General features: G+C 30.1%; 2 protein-coding genes across 2 annotated transcripts; both read right to left on the bottom strand.

The window, feature by feature from the left end:
- Positions 1-30: 30 nt before the first annotated feature.
- Positions 31-4,089, bottom strand: Tsp29Fb (Tetraspanin 29Fb). Its single transcript, XM_088183210.1, has 5 exons — positions 3,927-4,089; positions 1,973-2,161; positions 1,738-1,908; positions 1,460-1,678; positions 31-449 (listed from the first exon to the last, which is right to left on the bottom strand). Exons 1-5 carry the CDS (start codon positions 3,993-3,995, stop codon positions 255-257), a joined length of 843 nt encoding a protein of 280 aa, XP_088039336.1. The 5' UTR covers positions 3,996-4,089; the 3' UTR covers positions 31-254.
- Positions 4,090-6,677: 2,588 nt separating this feature from the next.
- Positions 6,678-14,751, bottom strand: LOC148237144 (CD63 antigen-like). The gene is made up of 5 exons (XM_088183763.1): positions 14,517-14,751; positions 10,722-10,910; positions 10,487-10,660; positions 8,311-8,547; positions 6,678-7,169 (listed from the first exon to the last, which is right to left on the bottom strand). Exons 1-5 carry the CDS (start codon positions 14,589-14,591, stop codon positions 7,107-7,109), a joined length of 738 nt encoding a protein of 245 aa, XP_088039889.1. The 5' UTR covers positions 14,592-14,751; the 3' UTR covers positions 6,678-7,106.
- Between the last annotated feature and the right edge of the window lie 2,059 nt (positions 14,752-16,810).

Raw genomic sequence — 16,810 nt, 5'->3', positions numbered from 1 at the left:
CTATAGTCAGTGTAAAATAAAAACAATATCTACTTACATGCTCTTTATTTAAGTTTTACAGTGATAAAAAGCACAATTTAAATGTATGTGTATATATACATATATATATATATGAATAAATGTATTTAATAAATATCTTCAAATATACCATTCTTCTTATTATCTAATCTCGTTATTGTTTTAGGATTATATGGTTTTGTTAAAATGAAAAAATATGTACATTAATTTTATGTAGATGGTAATCTTTCTAAGAATTAAGCATGAGAGTTTCCAATGCTCGGTACATATATCACCGGAGATGTCGGCAACGGTTGCTTTACTTGACTGGCTTCCATTTGTGTGTAAGCATTGATCATCTGCTCTCGGATTTCCCATCTACGTCTTTCTCTATCAGTTTTCGTCTGTCTGATAGCTTTAGCGAGCATCAAAGCGAAGATGATACCGATGAACTAAAAATTAAATCAAATATTAGTTCTTACTATAGAAAATATTTTCTGCTATTAGATCATTAAGAAAAATAAATAGGAACAGATGCAAATATTGTTTGCTGGATAATCTTAAAACGATCGTTGCTGTCAAGCCATCAAGGAGCTTATTTGATACGGAATAGCTAATATTGGTAGTGCTTCATGCATTGCTATGCATTGTGTGGCACATTTCGTTCGATAAATTATTGAGTCAAATGTAAGTTATATGATTATATATTTATCTAATTTTCAAGATACCTAAACTGAGTTTCAAATTCCATAATTCAGGATATAGACTTGCTGAAATTTTTCAAATATGATTTTAGTTAAAATTTATATAAAAAGCTCTATGAATAAAGGGCTTTCTTTATTATAAATACTATTTTAAATCTGATCTTTATTGCATCTTAATGCTTTGTTCTCTTCTTAACTACCGACTGCATTGGCCGTCAAGTTTTTGTTTTTGGAAAAAGTCTTAAAGTATAATATAGAAATCCTACATAATTGTCCAGTAGAAAGTAACAATCGAACAAAGGTGCTTTACAAACAGATAACAAAATAATCATAATTTTTTAAGCAAACACACTGCTTGTTAACAATTCATACAATTTATTAATGATTTTTGACACACGCCTAGAAAACAATAGGCACCGTCTCATGCGAAAAAAATATTGTTTATCATCAGGAAGTGACTGCAATGGTTTCGTTTATAAAGGGTTACCCGTGAAACATACCCTTGATTTATTAGAGGCAGAGTACTGCTATTGGTCTAAATAAGCCTATTTTAATGTATAAAAGACACTTTCTCACATTAGACCGGCAGAAATCAGAGAACCTGTCTCTTCTATAGCTTATGGTCTACCGAACATGGTCTTTGCAGTGCTACAACTCTTTTGGATTAAACTGGACTTCAAATAAATTTTGGACAATTAAACAAATTTTTCTATTCCTTAGTCTAAACAGATCAGATTGAAGATCAAAAAGAAACTTACCTGTATGAATGAGATTGTCATAGCTCCAGTTCCCAAAAGTATTGCACTCCTTGTAATAAGAAATGATAAATCATCTAAACAGCCTTCGTTATAAACTGTATCATTGACGGGAACATTATAGCAAGATTCGGGATACTGTCGAGTTTCATTCGTGGAAAGATCGCCCCTCCAATCGATCGTTTGCCATTCGACCTTGTCATAAACTCCGCAACACTCCAACTAAAAAAAGTTAAATTAATATCCCTAAGTAAATCAATATATGTACTCGAATGACTAACATTTTCTTGAACTGTATCAATGGCAATTTTCGATTCGCCGTCTTTGCTGTAGTGATACATCGTTTCGTTGAATTTATCGGCAATAAACTGATTCATTCCTCCGACAGAAGCATATGCCGCAAATCCTGCTGCGATCTCCAATATGAAAACTGCTCCCAACAATAGAGCAAACTGTAAGAATATGCATTCGTAGTTATAGCGCTGTAAGACTTGACTTTATATATGTTTGACTTACAATATTGATCATGGCTGTACTCTCTTTGGCAGCTCCCAAGCAACCAAACATGGATACTCCCAACATGATGATTCCAATAGCAATCAAGAGCGACGCTGGTGAAAAGTATGCATCGTGAATGAAGTGACGGACGTCGAAATATATTGCGTAGATTGTTGTTCCGATAGATAAAATAAGCATTGCTGTCAACTGTAATAAAATAAGAGTTATTATTGTATGACATAGCGGTAGCTTGTTTATGAAACAATGGAATTATAACATTCTTTAAGTAAGAACTTGGGTTCTTTTAATAAAGATTCTTTGACATGTTAATTGATTGGCTTTCAATACAGGTATTCTAGCAATTTTTTCAATACTAAAGTACTAATATTGATTCAAAGTATGTTTCGATATTCATAATCCTACATACTTTCTATGTTGTATGGAAATATCATTAGCAGTTTTTAGGTGAACTTTGAGTTTGATGATTTTTCCGAAAAAATACATTGTAATATCTTGGCTACGTTTCTAAGCCAGCTTAATTAGCTATCTTGTTTCAATGTCGGCTATTTTAAAAATTAAAATATCGTGGCTCCGTTAAAAATAATCTTATGGAGAAAAACATAAAGATGCCAAACATGCTTTATAATAAAATAAGATTTGAAAAATTCAGTTTTACATAAATAAAAAAATGCTATTTTAAAGATATGTATTGGCTTGTTCGATAGTCAACCTGGTACGCCATCTTGTTTCAATATGGTAGCGAGTTCAAAAATTAAGAAATCGCAACTTTGTTAAAAATAACAGTAGAGAAAATGTAAAAATGTCAAAAATGCTATATTATGATCCAATTCAAATTTCCTATGTTGACAACACTGTAAACCAGACAACATTGTTTAACGCGTAATCATAACATGCTTTTAAATTTCTGCCCTGTGATTGGTCGTTCGCCGTAAGATCAATCGTTTCATTGAGAACGACCAATCACAAGGCAGAAATTTAAGAGCACATTTTGATTACGCGTTAAACAGCGTTCTTGCGCACTGACTCTTGAAAATAAATAGACTATAGAAATATGCATGTCATTAAATGAAATACTAGGAATCTTAATGAAATCGAAATTTTAAAAAAAGACCATTGCTTTGCCAACTTTTACAACTTCATTGAAAAAATTGATATGATGTCCCGTCTGTGTCCATCACCGGAAGACAAAGGTTAATACAGTTTTACTATTTAAAAGTTATTTACATCATTATAAATTCAAATATGTAGTCAAAATAAAGAACACTTGTATTTTAAATGTTCTTAAGTAGTATATTATATCTATTAAATATTCCTATGATCATATCACTAATGTTATATCATATTTTTAACAGTAATCTAATACTGGTCTTGAAAATATACTCTGCTATTAAAAACTATCCCACGCAGACAAATAATATTGGTGGTCAGTGATCTACACCTAAAAATATTGAATGGAAAGAGTAGAAGTTAGAGGTCATCGTTATGCACGTATAATTAATAAGCCTCCATATTACAATGACCTTAATCTTTAAAGAGATTATATAGAAAAATAAATACTATTTTAACATAAACCATTTAGTATGTCAGATTCCTAAAATTTTTATATGCATTGTAGGAGAGTTGAAAGTTAATTTATTTTGAAAATTATTAATTTATTTTTCAGATTACTTAATCTATGTTTTTTATCTGAATAAAATGTATTCACATATGATTCACAATGAAACAGTTCCATTGTTATCTAACCCACACAAACGCTGTGAGAATTAATATAGCTACGTACGCAGCAAATTTATGCTTATCTCTATAATAAGTTATTGAAAAAAATGTTATAAATATCATCCAATAATTATAATTCTTGTTTCTTATCTTAGTGAAAATCATCATGAAAAATAATTTCTTCATTACAAAATCAGATGAAATGCTATATTATAGTACTACACCATAAACTCACCACAAACATTGCGTTGACAGTCAACAGCATGTATTTGATGCACTTCATCCCCAAATTCAGGTCGGCCATTTTTGGAACAAAGAAACACTCTTAGTACAATGATAGTTCCACGTCACCTGTGCTAATGAAAATTGCGGCTGACTAGCTCGCAATACCTTTATCTATGCTGATAACGCCCGATAACGTTTCAATAGCAATAATTTGCATTTTCAACGATAACCAAGATTGTATTGTTCATTTCCACGGTATAAAATAATATGAAAAAACTTTATTTTTTTTGTCGCATGAGTCTAATTATTGTAATATATATATATACATACAGCCTTGGCCATAACTATGGGGCATTCCTTAAATTGGTGTGTAGCTGTAGTCTGACCGAAATATTTTAGCAGGTAGTTTTAAAAACTAAAATGAATTTGTCGTTTTTTATTGCTCACTAGAGTTTTAAAATGTGATTGAAAGTCTTATTGTCAATCTCACCTATGCGACCGTTATGTTTAGTTGCGTAATTTAGACCTTTATTTCTCGTTATAATTTTTTTATTTCTAATATTAAATAAATATTTAAAAAATGCTAGAAAATCGCGATTTGAGTGAAGTTAAAAGGTCGAATATTATTTTATAGAATTCGCATATTGCATATTATTGACTGAATATATTGGAAATAAGAAAACACATTGTTCACGACATGATAAAATGATTTGAAGCAGTTCAACGAATATGGTTCTTACAAATCAAAGCCAACAACTTGAAGAAAACGAAAGACATCTGCCCAGGAAGGTTGAATCTTGGTTCACGAGTCCCTTAAAAATCGTCGAAAAACGTCTTCAAAGCTAGCTGCTGAAGTTTCTGCAAGCGAATAGGAATAGCCGTCCATTTCTTCACAGACGGTGAGAAGAAGGCTCAACGATGTGGAACTCAGAGGTTGTAAAACCCGGTACAAACTGTGGCTTTCAGAAATAAATAAAACTCAGCAGCAGAGAGGGATCAACCTCCGCAATATCGTCGCTGCAACACCAACCAGAACTCTAAGGATCTTCCATAGACAACATCCCCGCGCAAGCTTCTCCACCACTGTTCGGAGAAAGCATCTCGCCTATCATAGTCTGGTGCAAAATGTAATATAATCTAATACAATTCCCACTAGTTTCCACCAGCGTCTTACTGGCTGCGAAGTCACACCCCAAAAATAGTTCATTATTGTGTTAATTAAAATTAAAATAGGAGAAATAAGACTGCTAATTGATTTGATTATTCAACTGTCATATTTTAATGCCAACAGTACCAGGGGCTGAGCTATTTTTTAATTTGTATTTCTTATTACATCTAATTTAATTTGGTGAAAATAAATAGACTTTTTAACTTGAGTCATATATGTGATAGTGATTATATCATCAAAGTTAATTTGATCTGACAGAAATGTTGCAATTAAGATAAAATGTTTATTAAATTCATCGGCTATTTTTATTGTTATGTAGTTAGATCTTTTACATGACATTAATATTTAGAATTATTTATTTCCGATTTTTGATAATCGTTTTAATATCTTTCCATATTTTAAATTGGTTATTATTAGCACCATTAAGGTTGATATCATTTTATTTTTAATATCTCAAAAATTTTATATTTTCACAACTATTGTACTATTACTGCGTTTTATGCCTTTGTATATAATATAATTTTCCAAATTTCTGTTCAATCTTATTTTTTCTTAATATTATATTTATTGAAAATAAAAAAAACATACTTAGGCCGGTTTCACACGTGCTGGATGGACTCATCCAGCACTGTGTAGTGTTGTATGGACTAGTACTGACCATTTCAGACGTGCTGGACGAATCCATCCGGCGCCGGCCCGACGCTGCCCATACAACACCACCCCCACTACGCGACGCCGGCCCGGTGCCGGACAAATTCATCCGGCACTTGTGAAACCGGCCTTAGGGGCGCAAATTTATCCATTTGCCTCATGTGACAGAATGTCTAGTCCCGGCCTTATACGAGTACCATAGGAAGGTGTCACAGATATATGTCTATCGGACTTTCATTGGTCAGTCATACTTGGAGTCCGGCGATTTACAGCTCCAAATCTATTCCACTAAAAAGTTCCAAATCTTAGTGGAATGGTATACCGATGAACTTTGTAATTGTGAGTAAGAATTTCTTGTATATTTTATTAGCTTGTAATAAATAATTTGTATGTGTGTGTAAAATTATTTATATATTCATCTAATATTCTGGTTCTGAACATTTTATGCGTAAAAGATGTTTTGTCATTATGTAGCGATCAAATTTTCTGTAAATAATATCACTTAGACCTCACTGTTTGTGTTAAGCTCTTAATTTAGGAAAGTTATTAAGGATATGGTGGCTAAAGCAGTGATCGATTGTGCTCGATAAAAACAAGCTATATAAATATGTATAGAAAGACAATCAAAATATATTATTATAATACGTTCGCAAAACTTTTCCATTAGAAACATTATTAGATAACCATATATTTATACACTTACCTGATAAACTTAATGTATAAATTGCTTGTGCATAATAAATGTTATAATATACACTATTACTCCATATCTTTATATTATATAAGATATACAATTAAAACATATAAATTAAATTTATTATAAAAATAAAGAAAGAGTAGAAGTGATATATATAGTTTATATAGAGAGACAAAAGTAAATAAATTCACATACAGATATAAACAAATATAAAAGTCGAACCATTTAATAAATAAAATACACAGTTAAGTAACTTATAAATATTTATTTTGTATAAAACATATTAAATGTTGGATGATTAACAAGTTTTACCTGCCATTATGTTATAATCTCAATGGATTTTATCAGTATTATTAGGAACCACATATATTATTAATGATTTTTGTATTATATATGTTTATTCACATTTCAATAAAACACACTAACCTTTTTAGTCGACAGAAATATGTTCAATAAACTAAAATATACGTATACTAAAAATCTATACAAAAAACAAAATCACTTTTAGTTATTTTTACATCGAATATAAGTACAATTTAATTTAATATAAATATGCATAATATATAATATATTAATATTTTCAACAACGAAATATAATTATAATGGCACTGCAAACTGAACCCTCTAATGACAAGATCACTTTCTCTAAAAACTTCAGCTAAAGATTCATATAACTATGGTAATGATTCATGCTTCACCCGTTTTGAAAGATAACAAGCAAATAAGATACCCATGAGCTGAAACAAATAATTTTTTTATTAATATCTAACATAAAATACATGGACTAATTAAATAAAGTAAAAAAAGAGTTTGGAATATCACTGTATAGCATATTTAGCATTTATAAGATTTGATTAATATGTAAAATTATACACTGATTTAAATACATTAATCCTCAATACTTATGTTGTAATTAGCTATGTAAGTTATTTTATTTTAATAATATGATAATCATCAATCGGGAACTGATCCTCGGTTCGTCTCACATACTAAAAAATATTCTAAGCAAAATTTGCACCGGACATTGTTATATTCCATTAATGTGTCTCAATAATTATCAAAAGATAATTGCTACAAAGGGTTGCCAACAAAAGGTTATAGGTTTACTCCTGTTTAGAACGATTTGCACAATTGAACGTCAACGCAGTTGAAGAGGCCAAACTAAGGCGACTAAAACATAATTGCTTCATAGCTTAATGACGCAGATTTTCAAAAATTCTCTAAAGCAAATTTCTTGAAACTGAACTCAACAATTTTTAAAAAGCTCCCATTTTTGTAGCCTTCGTCGTGGCTGACTATTTATGTAAAACATTTGAAAACTTTTGGGTACGAATTTGGTACTTATGATGAGATGTTCAGTAATGATGCTATGCATAATCGCTTAAACTTTGATCCAAATCCAGAACAGTCCTCGGTTCTTAACAGTGAAAAGTGTTCATTCTCAACGGCTTCCATTTTATCCTTGAATGCCCTGTGTTTTTTCTAACGATTTTAAATTGCTTTACAACATAACGTTGCCCGATTCTCCTCTGCATTTTCATCCGAGACGAAGGTGATCTTCTGTAATATATTGACTATTCGATAAGCTTGGGCTCAACCAAAGAAGATCTGACCGTATATCTAAGATCTTACTTAACTATTACAACCTCAACCTTTTAAAAGACATTGTAAGAAAGAATTAAGTTCAGTAACATCTACAAAGAGAATATGATAATGAAAGTTTCGAAAACAATATATAAATTTACATATTATATGATTGTTTTTTGTTTTACAGTACAGCTTCCAAATTGTCTACAGATTTATTATGAGTAGCAAATATGCCATTTTATAGTTATAATCAAAAGCATTAATGTCACATTTTACATTATTTGTAATTACCTGTACAATGGCTATGCAGATTCCAGCAGCTCCTAGACTACTGGCGTGCGATTCTATAAAGCTCACCAAACCGGATAAACATCCTAACGTATATAATGTGCTGGTTGTGGCATTGCATGAAAACATTTCTATTGTTCCTGGCGGTATTTTACAGCACGAAATTGGAATTTTGTCAATAGTAGTGCTACCATTTATTACACTCCAAGTAGTGTAATTATCTATTCCACAACATTCAAACTGTAAATTATAAAAATAATAATGTTAGTATAGATTATTAGTTATAGCAAATGGCATTAAATTATTGTATATTAACCGTTTTTATATTTATTATCAATGGAAAACATAATTTATTTTAATTTTATAAAAATATACGGCACCGCAAGACTTTACTTGTCGCAAATATTTTGCTTAAAGTTTATACGACTTGCAGAACAAGTTTATTCAGCACAGCGACATTATATAAGTGCATGTTACAAACTGAAATTTGGACGTATAAGGGCCACTTGTCAAAGTCAATGTCTATATAAATATAAAAGGATCACTACAATTGCCCACAAGTCAGTGAAATGTGGCTAGTTATATCTTTAGCTGTTTAAATCATTATTATTAACAGGCAACTCAGCTCGTCGCATTGGTCTGCAGGTCAAGAGTAGGAAAGAGCGAAAGCACCTCCCCTAGCTCCAAGAGTACGTATTAGGAAATATAGCGTACTAGCGACACTTCCTTTCGGAATACACCTCGATCAGGATATTTCATATGAAACTTAATTTCAAAATTTAATTTATATTTTTACTCTCACAAAATATCTTTTTGTTGTGATGAATATGTAAATTTGTAACGAGTCGACAAAATAAGTTATGTTAACTTATTCATGTAAACTTGTATAATATTTATTAAAAAAGATCTTCTCTATAACCCGCCGTAAAGAACTAATTATTCTAATGAATAAGAGTTATGTCGGTTACTCTATTGCTCGACCCATTGTCTATTTTGAACAGTCAAATAAACTTATGCGAGTATCTATATATAAATACTAATTTATATTTTTAAATTAATTTTTTTTTTATATTTTCATCGATAATCTAAAATTAATATCATGGACTTCGGAAGCGACTCATGTATATTATGAATAATACAATCTTTTAACTTTAGATTACAATTAAAAATACATATCGCATTAATGTTTGTGTCTGTAAATCTTTTTAAACATAAATAGTAAACAACACAACTGTGCAAAAAGTAATACAGATAAAATTTGACTTATGTCTATAAATCAGACTAGACTATAAAAATAGTATACAATATGTACAAGATTAGGGCGTGGTTTATTTACTTTAAAAAGCGATAAAAAGCCTAAAAAAACTATATACAAATATTTTTTCTTAAGAAAATGGATGAAAAACAATAAAAATAAATGTATTTCATAAGCTTTGACCGTTGTCTTTAATCCATTTTCTGCTGAAATAATAATTTAAATATTATAATACGTCTAATAGATGATACTATCAAACAACATAAATTAATAAGATAAAGTCGAATAACAATAAAGTTTTCAACCTAATTACTGAAAGTTCTAAAAGGACTTCCTAAGAAAGCTATATTGTTTGGACCATCTGTTTAGAAAGAGATAAAATATGTCGCAATTACCCATTAAAAACAGTTTATTCATCACGCCGACAATATACAAGCACACGTAACAATCATAGATTTGAATAAGTTAGAGCAAGTTAAAAATGCACCTTTTAAATGATCCTTACAAACGATAGTCTATACAAATATAAAGGGACCAATACAACTTAACAAATCAGAGAAATGGAGCTAGAAAATACCCAAATTACAAATTGCCAAATCTCTAGCTTATTAAATTATGACTAGCATAATCTGTATCATTGGCCCGAGGGTCGAGAGAAGGAGAGAGCGAAAGCCCTCCCAAAGGAGTATATGAGCACATAGTGTACGCATGACATTTTCTTTCGAAAAACACTTCCATCTGGAACTTTACTTTTTTTACTACTTCGCTTTCGACTTGAAACATGTCAAACTCGCACTATAATACGTTTTATCGAGATCCTCCTGTGAGGCAATTTACCAGATTAGATTGTATTATAAATAATTTAGAAAAAAATACAAATAAAAAATTAAATAATTACATAGATAAAAACATGTATTTACTCACCGTCGATTGAAGACTATCCCAAACTGCAGGTACATCAGACTCATTTTTATAATATTTGTCTATGGATTTTACCAAAGAACTTCTTAGTAAAGCATCCGTTCTGTCTCTTAACACGTATCCACTGATTCCGGCAGATAGCTCCAAAATGAATATACAGATTAAGAGGCCAGAAAACTAAAAAATAAATATAATGAGTAAATATTTTCATGTTAAAGTAAGTAATCATGAAACTTACGATTAGATACATGGTATGGTTTTCCTTTAAAGCTCCACAACAGCCGAAGAAAGCGACAATGAAGATGATAACGCCTATCGCTATGAGCAACGACGGTATGGAAATGTAGGGTGAATCGAGAAACGGTACATATTCATTGTAATTTGCTTGAACTGATGCTCCAACTGATATTATTATAATGCCAGTAATCTGAAATAATATTAAAATTAATTAAATTACATATATAAGGTTCATGATTATGGATTAAACACAAATTTCCATGATGGCTTATATAAATAAATATTATCATGTAACTAAAACATTACAAATAGAGAAATTTTCAAGAATTAATTCAAAAAATATTATTTCTAGATAAATATTAAGGTAAAATTTATACGAATATTTTAAATGGATATTTAAAAACAAGTAATAATTTTAAAACCAGTGAATTCACAGCTCCATTCAGAGCAGGTAGTGAAAAAAGAAAGAGTGATTATTGATTACCACTTTGAAAATGTTGTTTGATAATACAAGTTTTATGACGAACTCTAGTTATTACGATTATCAAATGACTTCCTCGAACATTTGCCGGAATGCAAGGATCTATGACTTAAGAATAATTATATTATTAGGTCTTTGGCATAAGCAAAAAAGTATAATGATTTTTTAACTGGTCGCTTGGACTAAAACAGTTATTCCAACATGTATTGAAACATTTTAATTTATTTATCACATACTTTTATCTATCTATTATATTTTTAATAAACATATAATGTTATCAATTCATCAATTATGTCTTTCATTATAATTATTATAATTGTTTATATACATACAATATTGATGAATTATCAACATGCATTTTTTAATATTATTTTACTAATTTTATTTTTAACGTACTATTAATATGATTATAAAATGTTTAGTTATCACTCGTACGTTAGAAATATGCGACATATAATTTAAAATTGAATTTTCAGGTAAAGATGATTAGCAAAACAAATAAAATATTAGTCATTGTTAGATTATCGCTATATAGATAACTTATCGTTAGCATTGTGACGTACAGTTGATATTGTTGTGTGACAAAGCACAGATTTTCTCACTATCGAATGTCATTTATATTGTATTAATGTGATATAGTTAAACGAATAGCAAGTAGCAATAAGTTACACCAGATATCAAACTGAAATATTTATTAATACTACACTATTATTATAGTTTACCAGCAATATATGTCACTTCAATTTCATTTTAATAGATAAAGAAAATACGTGATGATCGACCGATTATACTTATATAATTATAACTAATTCCGATCGTTCAGACAAGATAGAAAGTGTCTAAATATCTAAATATCTCATGTACTTGCCTTTGGGTCAAAAATTTTCTGTGTCTTCATAACCCAGAAATATTTTTACCAAATCAATGAAAAATTTGTTGAAATAAATTTAACGATTTAAGAGATGATGACAGTTGCAGCAAGTTGATTTTTACTCATTTATCATTTTAAAATTAAAAAAAAGATTTTAAATAGCTTTTTAAAACTGACACCCGACTTGATATGTTGTTTGTTAAATATATCTACAATAATAGCAGTTTATTAAAAAATTGTACAATTAAATCAGTTTTCGACTATATAAAATAAATTTATAAGACTTAATGCTAAATTGACATTGGTATCTTAAAATTAAATAAAAGCTTTTTTATGAAACACAAATGTAAATTGACAATTTGTGGGAACATATCAAAATTTTTCCATTTTCAAAAAATATCTTTTCTTAAGCTTGTGTTTAGTTAATTTCAATTACAAATTAATATAAACATTAAAAAAGTCACCAACCTCTTCACAACTACTGAAAATAATATTTATGATTCTAGAGAAAATTCTGATACTCATATACTTATGGCATTTCTTACTCAAATGTTTGCCTAAATAAGACTAATATTCATTATATATCAAAAAATTCTAACTTTGAAGTCATCAATTATATATGGCTTTAAAAGTTAGCAATACTTGCCCCTATTAATTAAACATATTTATTAAAGAGATGATGTTAGTTGTAGCACGTCTATTTTACTCAATTGATCAAATAATAAACGAAGAGGAGATACCATAGCACGAGCTAGACACCGAGTTCGATAACTATTAAAATATATTATGCTGCTGAGGTGAAAGATAAAATAAAAATTATATTTACAAACCATAGAAAGCTTTGTTACCACTTCTCCATAGTCAACAGGGCAGTAGTATAGAATAAACATTAAGCGAGCAATATTTATTAGAAACATTTCGATAATTAAATCAAATAATTAAAATACAAACAATTATTAGACCCATTTTAACAAAATATATAATCAGCACGATAGACTGATGGTATAAGTTGGTTACTAATACCTAAAAAAAACTGGATTTAAATTCCATATTAACATTAAAATTGTATGTTTTGAAGTTCTTGATCGATTTTCATGCAATATTACTACCCTGTTGACTTTAGAGAGGTGATAATAAAGATTGTCTATGTTTTGTAAATATAATTGTTTTTCCACCTCTCGCTTCAGCAGCATAATATGGCTACCGATCTTGAGATTTAGTTCGTGCCACGGTAATCTAATATATATATTTAAGTAAAATGGACATTCTACAACTGGCATAATTTCTTATTCGTGATATGGATTTGGTCGATGTTTTCAATTTATTAGAGCAAGTATTGCTAGTTTTTGAAGCCATAGATAATCGATGATTACAAAGTATAAAAATGTTCGAAATATAATTAGTCTAATCTCGCAGATTACATTGTATTATGTTTAAATATTTTTCGCAAAGGGCAATATATGAACATTTTCCTACAATGGTCCATTTACACAAATATAATGGGTGCTTGCTGTACAGTCCAACATTTAAAAAAAATTAAGAACAATCCAAACTTAAATTTACAATAACAAATATTTCAAGGTCAAATTGGCTTTGGAGAGCTATTTTTTATGAAAATTTGACACTTTGAACACGCGTGATTATTGACAGCTGTCTGATTCACAGTGCTGTCAATATATGAAACTCGAATTAGATGTTCTGAAAAAAATGTTCTTATTTATTTATTGCGTATCTTTCGTTACAACGTGACATGCGTTACAGCGGGGCCAACAACTATTAATTAATAATTAATTAACAAATTTAAAAACACTAAGGTCCGTATGGGATTCGATCTCGGGTCTTTCAGTTATTAGTCACTGACTTATACACTGGTTTATGTATAAATGCTGCTAAAGAATTGACTCCCAGAATTTATTTAAATTAAAATAATATTCACTAGGAATTGTATTGATTTACTTTTTTTTTCACTTGTTTTAAAATTAACGAGCATTAATGATAGGAAGATAAAAGCTTTTAAATTAGCCAATTTGATGTCGAATGTCTTTCATACTAATATCGGTAGCTACAAATTTATTTTGCCAAATTATAGTTACTTTAGAAACACCGTGTAAATGCATTTATAGCTAATTTGAATGCAAAAGACATGCGCTGTACAAAAGCAAAAGTGCTGACAACATTTTTTATATATAATATGTACGTATTTATTCAGTCTATTTTGCATTCTTCTTTTATCTTATCACATACGCAGGCAATTAAAAAATATTAGACGGCGGTAACGCCTGGTTTTGCGGTTGCGGTTGCGGTTTTTACACAGAAATGTACTTTTTGGACTAGCCGGTTATTTATGTAAGCGGTAGTCTGGTTTATTTTGGTACACGTGCAAACAGGTTTTCGTCTTTTGTGGATTGTTCAAACCCAATTGCGTTCGAAACGAAGTTACACACCACAAACAGCAGGTTGAACACGATCAGCATGTACTTGATGCACGAAGTGATGGCATTGAGGAACTCGAAGGCCATGGTGACGAGAAGTGACGAAACGACACGACACGACGACACTTGTGCGAGCGCACCGCAGCCGGTAAGTGTCCGACTGACGACCGACGACTGACGCGCTATCGTGCTTCGACCGTTCGCTGATTGCTGTTCGCTGTTCGCTGTTCGCTGTCCGCTGTTCGCTGTTCGCTGTCCGCTGTCGGACACGATAACGTGTTCTTGCGTCTCACAAACCTCTCAAATATTTGTTCAGTTTTTTCATAGCCTGGCCTATGCTCGGTTATTGTGCAAGCAATAATTGGAAGAATAATTGTGCAAGTATGAAATAAACACTTTTTGGTTTATGGCATGTCTCTGACTCAATGAAATTAGGTGAGTAAATTTCAACGGCATTTTCAATTTAATTATCCGTCTTTTTATCGCTCCAAGCCTTCCAAAATTCTTAAAATATGTTATTGTGTACTCGGTAGGTATCCGAGTGACAATTTATCATAACGACAAAAGCGTTTCCCTAGCTGGTGTGTCATTCATTTTGTGTTTCGTTTTTATGTTATTTTATCTCCTTTAGGGATTCCTGTTTTTTATCTTATTAATTAATGACATAAATATGCCAGTCACAAATTCAAATTTTCTTCTGTACGCAGATGATTTAAAATTGTATAAATGCATTCGATCTGTTGTGGACTCCTCTTTACAGAGTGGAGCTAGGATGACCGCACTCGCCGATTCGCCTTAATATGCTGTCATTGCACTTTGACCTGTTTAATGTCAGCCACGAGGAGCTGGTCCGGATCGTATCACTTAATTTTGATATGTATTATTTTAATTATATATTTTTCTTTGTGTATTGAAATAATATAATTATTGTTTTCGACCATCGTGACAAATAAATAAAATAAATCTACAGGAGTGTAGCAAAATAATTGGACCGCTCCAATATTTCACATATTTTCATATTTTGCAAGCAACTAACATAGGAAATAAAATTTGTGCGTTAGTAGGCGATGAATTTTAACAAAAAAAATAATGAATTTATGTATACCCACCCTGTGTTTCTTCTCGAGAATTTCTCAAGTAAAATGTCAAATCGAGAATTCTCATTTCTCGAGAAATTTTATAAAGTATTTTATATTATTTAAAATTTAATTTGTACGAATATATTTAAAATGTTTAAAACCACTGCCGTTTGTATAAAGCTACATAAGTAAGGGCGGGTTCATGCCTAATATGCATACTCCTTGAAAGGTTTTATTTTTTTTTGCTTATAAAAGAAGCCACTCAGATATAAAACCTTTCCGAAGGTGTTCGTGCCAGATGTTTGAAAATATGTATACTTTCACGGAATATATCGAAGATCGAAAGTAGTTAAATGACCAACATTTTTTGCAATTTTCTGTTACTCTAACTAACTAATATATTTTATAGTTGTTTTATATTTCGTTTATATAATATGATAATAATATTTAAATCGAAAAAATACCGAAATATTTATTACACCAATTTTTGGTTACTTCTCAGATCTGCTTACCCTGTACTTGCCCTGACATTGCGATTTCAAGAAAACAACTACACCCATCTCAATAAGTAAAAATGATTTGCAAATAACTATATTGAGCAATATTTGGCCATAGAATGTGTTGTATGAGTTGATGTTGTATTACTCTTTATACACGCCACCATCACTTTTTTCATTATTATAAAAATAAAAAAATCAAATGCAAAGAATGAAAATAATTGGCCATTTTTATCTACACGGTTTTCTTATTTTTATCTACATGTTTTAAAATAGTTTATATGTTCGGTATTTTATGAAAAATATGTTGTTTTAATTAACATTTTTGATAAAAAAGCGTTTCAGTTATTCTGTTTCTAATTTCTATTTCAGTCCTTCCTTTTCTAGCTCGTAACATGTAGCTATTATAAAATATGACCTTTCAATCTATACGCCTCGACTAATTTATTACGGGAAAATTAATAAAGGCGCCACAGACGTTCAAATTTTTCTGTCCATATAATTTTTTTTATTAAAAAAATCATTACAATGTATGTTTTATAAATTAATATTAAAAATATTGTTTTTTAAGTACCATATTTGAAAAACCACTGTCAGAAAAACCATCAAATGATAATCTACAATTGATGTATTTTTCAAATTATTATTTCTACTCGTTGCACATTTTTTTCTCCTTTTTTTGAGTAATGTAATAAATTGGTATCCCCTCGACATTTAAGAAAACGAAATG

The sequence above is a fragment of the Plectrocnemia conspersa genome, unplaced genomic scaffold (assembly GCF_051122295.1).
Source record: "Plectrocnemia conspersa isolate PC_06_02 unplaced genomic scaffold, ASM5112229v1 ptg000003l, whole genome shotgun sequence".
Classification (NCBI taxonomy): Eukaryota; Metazoa; Arthropoda; class Insecta; order Trichoptera; family Polycentropodidae; genus Plectrocnemia; species Plectrocnemia conspersa.
The sequence above is the reverse complement of the archived record's forward strand: the minus strand, read 5'-3'. Positions and strand labels throughout refer to the sequence as shown.